At 40.4% G+C, this 11,391-nt stretch overlaps 1 protein-coding gene across 1 annotated transcript; it reads left to right on the plus strand.

Moving 5' to 3' along the window:
* The first annotated feature begins 613 nt into the window (after window positions 1–613).
* On the plus strand, window positions 614–1,489 carry LOC111904325 (vacuolar iron transporter homolog 1). Its single transcript, XM_023900092.3, has one exon. It carries the CDS (start codon window positions 672–674, stop codon window positions 1,311–1,313), a length of 642 nt encoding a protein of 213 aa, XP_023755860.1. The 5' UTR covers window positions 614–671; the 3' UTR covers window positions 1,314–1,489.
* Window positions 1,490–11,391: the final 9,902 nt, after the last annotated feature.

Below are 11,391 nucleotides of genomic sequence, written 5' to 3' on the forward strand. Positions count from 1 at the left end.
TTTTCGTACTACTAATTAATACCACCATGTCAACCTAGGTCGTACGTTTAATTGAAGTAACTATTTAAAGCTTGTGGTACCATCTTTTTTGTAAATATTATTTCTAAGACATATATAGTCTCTCTTGTTATAAAAAAAAAAAAAAAAATTAAATATATGATAGAATGAGTGACAAGAGTTGACGAAAGAAAGGTAGTGTATTAATGCTTCATAGTAGTGTAGTCTATATATATGCCACTTGTTTGTCTGTATAGGCATAATTTCCCAATTTGAATATTGTACATTTAGTGAATTACCATGTACTTGTAGTGAATTACCAAGCATGTGTTTTTATATAGCACCCGGTGTAACTTTTAGGGATGTTTTACGACAGATAAAAAGTCTTTTTCTTTAACAGCAAGGGAATTTTATTAAACCGAAAGGACAAGTGAGACCCAACCCTAATGGCATGCACATGAGCCTAAAATACTATCTAATTAATTGTTTTTGTATAAAATAAAAGTTTTGTTAGTAATGGTTATCTTTCCATCTTTTCTTGGTCCTTCCTATCTCTATAAATATCCTCTATAGGGAAACTGTTTTCCCACAAGCAAGTTAATTTAGTTCCTTCTTTTTTTTTTATCCTTCTTCATCCTTTTGTCTATTAATATTATCTTTTAACATTCACCTTCATGACAACTAATCAAGCCGACTTCAATGTTCCAATTCCCGAAGATCATTCTGATCCAATGCAACTCCAAGTGTGCACAGAGGAAGACTTTGATTACTCGCAAAGGGGACAGTGGCTTCGTGCAGCTCTCTTGGGAGCTAACGACGGATTAGTTTCTGTGTCGTCTCTGATGATGGGTGTTGGAGCTGTGAAACATGACCCGAAAGCCATGATTCTATCAGGTTTCGTGGGTTTAGTTGCGGGTGCATGCAGTATGGCAATAGGAGAATTCGTTTCTGTTTACTCTCAGCTAGATGTAGAAGTTGCTCAAAAGAAGAGAGAGCATAGAACGATGGGAAATCAGGAAGAAACAGAGAAGGAACAACTGCCGAATCCTATGTTGGCTGCTGTAGCATCAGCTCTAGCATTTTCGCTAGGAGCGATAGTGCCTTTACTTGCTGCTTCTTTTGTAGAGGACCATAAGGTGAGGTTGGGTATGGTGGTAGCAGCGGTGAGTTTGGCGGTTGTGGTTTTCGGATGGATAGGGTCTATACTTGGAGGAACTCCTATGTTTAAGTCTTGTTTTAGGGTTTTGTTGGGAGGGTTGATTGCTATGGCCATAACCTTTGGATTAACAAAACTCATTGGCTCTAGTGTGATTTAGCGTCAAACAATATCGTTAGTCTTTTATATTACTGCGTGGTTATGTAGTAAAATGTCTCTTATTTATGTCATAAATGTAGGCAAGTTATTGGGATATCTTAATCTATGTAACAAAGTGTGTTGTTCCTTTAAATTATAATTATAAAATGGTTGTTCATTGCGTACAAGCATGCAGAACTATATACTTTGAACGTCTTTTGGTTTTTATACTTTCTCTTATGATCTCTTTTATAACATCACATTTTCTAATCAAAGTTTTTCTTTTGAATAGTTGAGTATCAAATGAGATTTATTGGAGGGTTTTGTTTATGTTCGCTGCTATCTTCATGTATGCTAATAAGCTGCGTTCCTTTTCTGCTCAAGTGTTTGGGCTTTTTCCGGCGACCTAAGATTTTTGGTGAGTTTTAAGGATATGAGAGGGTTACCATCAGAGAAAGTGGACGGAGGGTTCCTTCAGGAAGTCCGGTAGCACCTTGTGTGTCCCGAATTTCAGAGTTTTGAGGTAATTTAAGATCTAAAACTTTTTTTTTTTTTTTTTTCTATTAGATTAGTTAGTTTCTGAATAACAAATGTACTCATAAAACTTTTTTTATGGGAAATTTGAAAAAAAATCTCTATATTTTGTATCTATTTACAAAACAAATTAACCATTAAAACCGATAAACATTTATTAAATAATTTTATAACCTATTAGTGTCGGTTTAAAGATTCAATTGCAAAAAAATAAATAAAATTTTGGGTGTTTTTTTCGTTAACAAGATTAAAGTTTAAAAACTTTTCAGAAGAATTTCCTTTTTATATATACTAAATTTATTTTTGAAGAAAACTTATATTTATTAATTAAAAAGATCAAAGTATAAAGATAATTTTTTTTATTAATTAAAAATACAATAGTGATAATTTATATATCATTTTTTGAAATTTTTTATAATTCTCTTTAATAGATATCATTATTAATTAATAAACTACCATCTATATCTTTTATAACTTAAGATAACTTTATAATTGATTTGTCCTAAAAAGTGTATTTTTAGGCCAATACTACTTCATTTTTAATTTTTTCGTTGTGTGTGCAAAACGTTTACCATAAACTATAAATTACCGAAAATTCTTGTACAATCAAATGAAATCTCAGAAAAAAGGTTTATCAGATGTTATTATTCCTACATATAACTCCATTATACATATTATGTGGTCTACAAACGCACTTCTTACAACAAATCAACAAAACTTCATTTTTATGTTCATTAATGTCTTATATTTGAAAAAAAAAATTCAATGTATGTTTTTATCTAGTTTTACACCCTTTTTTCCGGTTTTAATGAAATGGAGGCACATTGTTTGTTTAGTGAAAAGATATACAAAATATCTTTATGTTATGGTTTTTTAATAAATAAATACAAGTTTTCTTAGTATATATATAAAAAAGAAAATTTTCAGAAAAGTCCTTAAACTTTAACTTTATTAACGAAAAGGTCATACATTTTTTTTTGCAATTTAACCCTTAAACCCGACACTAACCGGGTAGAAGAGTTGTTTTGCAAGTGTTTATCAATTTCAATGGTTAAATTTTTTTTTTTTTAAAATACATCAATGGTGACTTTTTTGTCAAATAAACTCAAAATAAAAAGATTTTTTTTTAACATTTCCCTTTTTATAGGAAGCAAACAATTGGATTTCTCTGATTTTGCTTCTAATTTTTGTTTGAATAGATTATGTTATAGAATGTGTAACGACCCAAAAATCCTGACTAAAAATTTCTTTTTAAAACATTACTAAAACCAGATTTATAAAAGCGTATCATAAGTCATAGCATAACTTTCGAGTATTAAATTCAAAACATAATCTTATTATCAGAGTCAAACATTCCCAGGCTAACTGACTATGGTGTGTGCACTGCAATCTTCCCGAGCTCTTCTTTTGAAAACTGAGTACCTGAAATCAAAACTGAAAACCGTAAGCACGAAGCTTAGTGAGCTCCCCCAAACTACCACATACCATACAATAACATATAAAGCACATACTGGGCCTTGCCCACTGCATCGGACCAAGGTCCGGACTAAATGGGGCCTTGCCCCCTGCATCGGACCGAAGTCCAGAAACTGACTGGGACCTTGTCCCCTGCATCGGACCGAAGTCCGGACTAACTGGGGCCTTGCCCCCTGCATCGGACCGAAGTCCGGACTAACTGACTGGGACCTTGTCCCCTGCATCGGACCGAAGTCCGGACTAACTGGGGCCTTGCCCCCTGCGCCGGACTGAAGTCCGGAACTAACTGAACAGAACATAACATAGACATATCAACTAGCATGAATGCACATATACTGCATACTGCATCGGGCCGTAGCCCGGAACACATAACACATAAATCCTGTCTGAGCCACGAAGGCATCAAACATACTAACTACTGCATCGGACTAAAATCCGGAAACTACTGCTAGCTAAATGGGCCGGCATTGTGGTCTTAGACCCGTTCCTATTAGAAGGAAACTCACCTCGTGAACTGGCTGCTGAGTGTATGGCTCTAGAAGCTATCTGCTGCTGCTCCGGTATCTCCCCAGCTACAATTCCATAAACACACTCAATCAAATACTAATAACTGAATTGGGGTAAAATGACTCTTTTACCCCTGGTCAAAGTCAACTCTCCCGGTCAAAGTCAGCCTACAGTTGACCTGAGTCGCCGAGTTGGGCCGCCAACTCGCCGAGTCTCTATTCTCACTTCTCAACCCTACTCGCGGCTACTCGTCGAGTATGACATCAACTCGACAAGTTCCTTGGACTCGCCTAGTTGTATGAACAACTCGTCGAGTCCCTCCATTACTGAGTCTGACCTCTAACTCACTGAGTCCACTCTACTACTCACTGGTCCCCACACGGCATCACTCAAAAGGGGAAAAATCGGGGACTCGCGACTCGACTCGCCGAGTCGTTCTTCCGACTCGCCGAGTCGCATGCATGCAGCTACTCAAAACTCGATTCTGCTTGAATCCAACACATAAAACTTATAGATCTGGGCTCCCTAAGCTCGATTAACACGTAAAGGTTTTATCTTTACATGCCCATATGTAACGCCCGGGTTTCAGGGCTAAGCATTTTTGTCAATGTAATGGTCTAGGTCAACTCTTGTAACTCTTTTTGAAGTAATAAAGATTAAATATTTGAGTATTATGTGAATTATATGTGTTTATTATTTAATTATAAATGTATAATTAATAAAGAATAAAAATGAGCGTCAAAATTAAAGTGTGAGATAATCCCGATATCTCTACATGAAGTTGTAGAATATGTCTCAAGGCTTCCGTGCATATAAGGAATGCCAAAATCCGAGTTATAACGAAGAAGTTATGACCCGTCGAAGTTTCACGACAGAACCGGCACGATACCGGGAAGCGTGAATAGTGAATTTACGATAGAGCGAGATTTAGCCTTAGTGATCTAAACGAAAGTCGTAGAATATGTTAAACTAAGAACATCGATAAAAAGAACGCCCAAATCTGACTTCGTATGAAGAAGTTATGAGATTTTAAACAGACCAATCATGTCCCGGCTTGTTAAAAATATAACTTTAAAAATAAAGTCAAAATTAGCCGACGGAGTCTAAACAAAAGTTGTAGAGTACGTCTTCACCTACGCGTGGATATAAAGAACGTCAAAAATGGAGTTCGTATGAACGAGTTACAAATTATAATAGCATATTTGCGTATTAAAATAAAGTATAAATCATGTATACGTACACATATATATACATATGTATATATCATTAGAAAGGTATCGACGATGCGGTCATTATAAGACTAATGTTGAGTTCTTTCGACATTAGTTTAGTACAAATATCATTAAATCCATTTATAATAGTATTATAGAGGGGTGTTTAGTTGTTTATATAACTAAAAGGTCATTAAGTAATTATAGAGGGTAGTTTTTGAAAATTTAATTAGTATAAATAAGAGCCTTGGGCTCTCATATTTCTTGCACCATTCTCTTGATTCAAGAGTCTTTCTCTCCTTATCCCCCGAGCATTTCGGTCCCTCGTGATTCGACTTCTCTTTCTGTAGCTTAGTATAGTAAAGTGAGCGCTGAAGCGCTGCACAAATCTTTCTTAGAAAGATTCAGCGACGAAGTTCTGCCCCTGCAGAGCCCGACTCCTAGCTAAAACCCCCTTGTAAGTAAGTTATGCTTACCTTATTTTAATATAGCTTATATTTAAAATTAGTATTGTTATTATGAACTTATAATAAATATTTGAGCTATTATTATAACTTATATAAGTGTCGTTATAATATTTTTTTTTAACTACTCGCGGTACGGGGAATCTGGTTTAAAGGGCCGCATAGGGTTGTTGGATTTCAGAAGTGCTATATGCCAAAATGGTCCTGCCCTCCGGTGTTCTATGTCTGGCCCCTGTCTGTACATAGTGGTTGGAAAATATTGTTTAACGCTTATATAATAATAATAATACTAAGACTAATAGTTGGTCACGGTAAATATTAGACTAAAATTTAGCGATAATAATGCTAGGTTTCGTCGAAGGAAAATAGAATCGTTAGAAGCAAGCGCTGCCCGATTTTGGAATCATCACCTTAACAAGTGAGTGCTATGTGTGCATATTATCTGAATACTTGCTATCTATGCTAGATGAACGTTGTTATACATGTTTTCAATGATTTAAACTGTATATGTATTTTATATCTACGAAAATGTTGGGGTAAAACATGGGTAGATGCAATAGGTGATGTGTGATAAAATGATGAGAGGCCTCGATGTTGATGTTGTTGATTCTGTCATCTAGCGGAGTATGGATGACGACCACGGACTCTTCTAGACAGTCTAGTGGAACACTAGCAGGCTCGCAACCTGTAGGTGTTTGTGAACGATATGTTCACCGGTGTGCTCCATCCCCCACATGGTTGCCTTTAGGACATTTATTGCTAAGGAATCCCCTTAGCAGTAGTGTCCGTCCCGATGTTGATCCTTAGGCTAGGTCCCTTATGATAGGTGTTTAGGGACGTAAAGTGAGGATAACGGGAACGGGTAATCGGGTTATTGTTGATCGATGAAATGAATAAACTTATTTATTGTGGGTTGAAAACCCTATGTGCTCACCAGGTTCCCAAGCCTGACCCACTCAGTTTTATGTATTACAAGTAGTGGCGCATGAGCATAGGTGTGATGTTTTGGACGAGGGATTACGGATATAGGCTTGTAGATATGAAATAATGTAGTAAGGCTTATATTGTACTGTTTATGCTTTTGATCTGTACGAACATGACATCCCAAGTCTTTTAACGAAATACATTTCTATGGAAATGCTTTTGATAAATCTTTATCATATTTTTGTTTTGGGACAAATTTCGCAACACTTTCATTTAAAATGTAACTCTGATTTTTAAACAAAGCATAAACAAACTGGTCTTTTTTGGCCGTGATTTTGGGGATGTCACACCATATGCACCCATGAAGATTAAGAGGCTCAAAAAGCATAATAAAGGCTAGATCTAGGGTTCTCAAGCAAAGAAACTTCGAAAAGGCACTAGATCAGGGCTCTAACACTCCTAAATGAACAGATCTAGGGATATATCGACCCAACAAGGCATCCATACAACTATAAAGCTTGGAAAATACATTAAACTAGCCTTAGAGGTGTTCTAATGGAGGTTTTAAGCACAAAACAGGATAATTCCGAGACATACCTCAATGAACTCTGACTTTGGCCTTGGATCTTTGCTCTACACTTCCTCTTTTTGGTCCTTTCTTCTTTTTCTTCTTCAATCCTTCAAGAATCCACACAAAAACACTTAGATCATACAAGGGATGGTTTAGGGTTTCTCACAAGCTCTCTGAGGGTGAAGGAGGCGAGTTTGGGGCACATAACATTGCTTAAATAGTGAGCAAACCCGGGGATTTAGGGTTTCTTCCTGGCAGGCGGACTCGCCGAGTCCCGAATATGGACTCGTCGAGTCACCGACTTACACGTGCTCGAAAGCTCGTCTCTACTCGTCGAGTCGGGTTACAAACTCGCCGAGTCAACCCTCTTTAACTTAGGGTTTCTCCTTTCTTTTCTTGATCTTTCTGATTTCGGGTGTTACAACTCTCCCCCACTTAAACTAAACTTCGTCCTCAAAGTTCTCTATGATCAACTAACCTGCAATCCACCTCAACACCCTGCCTGGTGACCTTAACCCTTTTGACCATCACTCCAGCCACTCATAGTGCTGGTCACTATTGTTGGTACATACTGAATTCTTCTCTTTTCCATAATTTCCTTAATGTTACTTCCTCCGACTGAAAATTCTGTTACCCCTCATCCGCCTACCGGATGCACTGAGACCACCCTGGGCTAACTAATCTGCCGATATCTGAGTTACCGGACTCCCACCGGTCCCTACACCCCATCGCAACCTACTAGTTGCTTCCAGCGACTTCTGAAGATACTTCGATTATATATAACTGTTCTATCCACTCTGCCGCTCATACTGAAACGATGATGCTGGAACCAGCTTGCTTATCTCCCATCTGATTACTCAACTCCTACTAACTTGAGCCTTCCATCCTGAGAGAAAAGCTACCTGCCTAGCTACCCTTACAGTTCACTTATACTTGGCAAAAGGCTCAACTGATCCTGCTGAGAGGGACTTGCCATTTCCAAATCAACCAACTATACTAATACTGACCCTCACACTGCAACAATCCGAAACACGGAACTGCTTGCAACACCGAACTGACTGAAACACTGAACTGCTTGAAACACTGAACTGCCTGATACACTGAACTGCCTGAAACATTGAACCACCTGATACACCGAACTTCCTGAAACACTGAACTACCTGATACACTGAACTGCCTGAAACACTGAACTGCCTGATACACGGAACTGCCTGAAACACTGAACTGCCTGATACACTGAACTGCATGATACACTGAATTGCCTGATACACTGAACTAACTGAAACACTGAGTTTCAACTCAACTGTGGAGTCAAAGGACTCCTCACTTAGTCGCTCCCACGACTTCTGAACGAAATCTTTCTCTGGAACTAGTTTACACTAGTTATCCTGTCACTGTGGCTCTAACAACCTTCCGATCCACCGATCAGGTCCAAACGTCACATCCTGACATCGTCAATTCCACGACTAACAACATGATGGATCCCAGACTGATGGTAGCCCTTAACATACCCGAACCCCAACAGTCCACTGCTACTCTGATCTCATAACTGTGGTGACGATTCGACTGTCGAATCGCCGACTTAACCATAACTGAACCATTTGGAAAATCCGAAATCTAACTCGTGGATTCCTATATCTTCACTGCTGCACCCGAACTGGTGGGTACTACTATTTCCCCCGCATCCAATAACGCGCTCATGCTACCTACCAACCTGATAAAGGCCACGGCTATACCCGCGGACTTACGACTCTCTAATACTATCTGGCTGCTAGTGAATGCTACGGCTACCCTCGCAGACTTACAACACTCTACTACTATCTGACTGCTAGTGAATGCTACGGCTACCCCCGCAGACTTATAACACTACTACTAGTATCTGACTGCTAGTGAATGCTATGGCTACCCCCGCAGACTTATAACACTACTACTACTATCTGACTGCTAGTGAATGCTACGGCTACACCCGCAGGCTTACAACACTACTACTACTATCTGACTGCTAGTGAATGCTACGGCTACCCCCGCAGACTTACAACACTACTACTACTATCTGAGGACGTCCTAACTATCCCTAGTCCTGCTATGGATTCCTCATCCTGATTTCTCAAAACCGGCCCTCAATCTTTGAATATTGCATCAACCTCGACATCTTATATTCTTGATATACTTAGCGCTTCGTCGAGGAATTCTTCAGCTTGGTTCCCAAACCAACCGTCTACTAATCCGGATACAATAAGCTATTGTTGGGAAGTTTCCAAACTCCCAACTCCTGAATCTACACAATTCTGCATGCTGACTCTGTCACTGGCTACTAATATGAAAGCATCTCTTGCTAACCGTTCTCAGGATCCTCATTCCGACTCACTTGAGCCCTACAGGTGGTCCTCCAATCCTGGATTCTCAACCAGCTTCTAACCATCTCGATTACATGAACTAACTGCTGGGAAGGTCCTCGAACTCCCAATTCTGAACTTCTCAATCCATCAATCACTGTGCTACTATCTTTTCTTCTCAGAGGCCGCGCACTCATTCTGGGTCTACGTGGCTTTTATCCTTGTATACTCGGAGGGTTCTCCCCCACTTGGATTCGGCTAATTCCTTACTGCTCACTGGTCGAAAGGATTCCTAACCTTCCTTCCATTAAAAGGGCGATATGCTGCCCGCCAACGTTTACCCTTGCCAGCGCTCCAACTAACTCTTACCAGATCCGCACCCTTCTTGCTATCTGACTAAGCACCCTTTGATCCTTAACTGTATTTGCTTTAGGGACTACATCCTGAGAACCTGCGTTTGGGGTGCACATCCCCAACCCACTTCCTTACTGACCGCTAGCTACTCCACTAAAAACTCTGGATTATCACTACTGAGAATATAACTGATCATTACCCGACTAACGCCTTCCGCAAGTAGTAAGGCACTACTGAATCTTACACATACATGTTACAGTCACCGCATCTGAAGTAACCTGATCTAGAGGGAACAACCTCCAATTCACCATTCTAATCCCATGGTATGCAGATGGCATAAAACTCCGTCACAAGTAGGTAATATAATACCCCCAACACATATACTTATTGATATCAATGCAACAACATAACAAATAATAACATGAATAATAATTGACAGGGAGGTAAAAGATACATACCTCCATCACTCAGCGCTGCTCGAATCCTTGCTGAAATCAACTGGAAAACTCGGCTCCGAGCCGTGGGCGCCCTTGCATGGCCTCGGCAACCACTGGCGGTACTTGAAGTCCCAAGGGCAGGAGCTGGCACCTGCCCTGCTGTATACAAACTCGGACAGTGGGCCTTCTTGTGGCCCCTATGACTGCAATGGAAACATATCGGATCAAGTCCCTGGGTGATGCTAACAATACAATCTCTGCTAAAATGGCCAATCTGGCCGCACTTGAAACATCCAGCATCGCCCCCACTTCTACGCCTGCATGTACCCATGTGCGTCCTACCACACTTCCCGCATCGACTGCGGCTCTGATATTTCCTCGTCCTCAAATCCGACCCCTTGGGCCTCTTGCCCGAACCTACGGCTCCCTGAGTTTCATCCGTTTTCCTCTTCCTTTCCGATTCCCTGCCCGTCTCTCGCTCCTGCGTTACCTTATCGACACCGCCCGTCGACTGAACAATAGCTGTCTGATCCTGGAGCTTCGCAATCAACCTATCAGTGATCCTCACAACCATGTCGGGCAGATCCTCGCGAATGGCTCGCGTAACCTCCTCAACTATCCAATCATGCAAAGGTCTCTCTTGGAGACAGGGTGCCCCATTCACTCCTGTCCCCTGATGGCAAAAACTAGAAATGGGATCTCCTTTCCCGATGGATCCCTGAACTCCATAAGAATCGGGGTCTAGACGAGCCCCAATCTGTCCTGAAACTATCCCGGCCTTAAAGGCCTCAAGATGACTGTCCATGAGCTCCACAATGGCCTCTCTAACCGAACCGAAAATCACTGGAGTCTGATCAATGATGTTGCGCATGATCTCTGCGGAAATGAAATCCCTCATCTGATCCTCAAGATGTCCGGCTCTAGAGCCTGAGCCAGATCCCTCCCCGGCACCTGAACTCCCAACTGATATCTCGCGCAATGTCACCATGCTGAAAATATAACAATTCCTGATCAATTTACACACTACTGCTGAGCGATCTCTCACACACTCTACTAGTTCCCTGGTTTTGCCTTGGCCCCTCTTGAATCGAGTATGGATCCTCTGCTTTCAGTAGTACGGGCCCATACTACCTTCCACATCTATCCGTACTTTCCTCAAGAGTTACCTCAACTCCACCAAGTCCCCTTTTCTCTACTACTGATCTCTGCTACTTTCATCCTAGGCTTGCCCTAGGGAACCTCTGGCTCTACCCAAACAGTCCTCAGCTGCTAAAGGCCTCCTTGTA

This window comes from Lactuca sativa, chromosome 7 (assembly GCF_002870075.4).
Source record: "Lactuca sativa cultivar Salinas chromosome 7, Lsat_Salinas_v11, whole genome shotgun sequence".
NCBI lineage: Eukaryota > Viridiplantae > Streptophyta > Magnoliopsida > Asterales > Asteraceae > Lactuca > Lactuca sativa.

What these genes read in the sequence shown, in the direction of transcription:
- LOC111904325 (XM_023900092.3), top strand. Translation starts at nt 672, where the DNA reads ATGACAACTAATCAAGCCGACTTCAATGTTCCAATTCCCGAAGATCAT.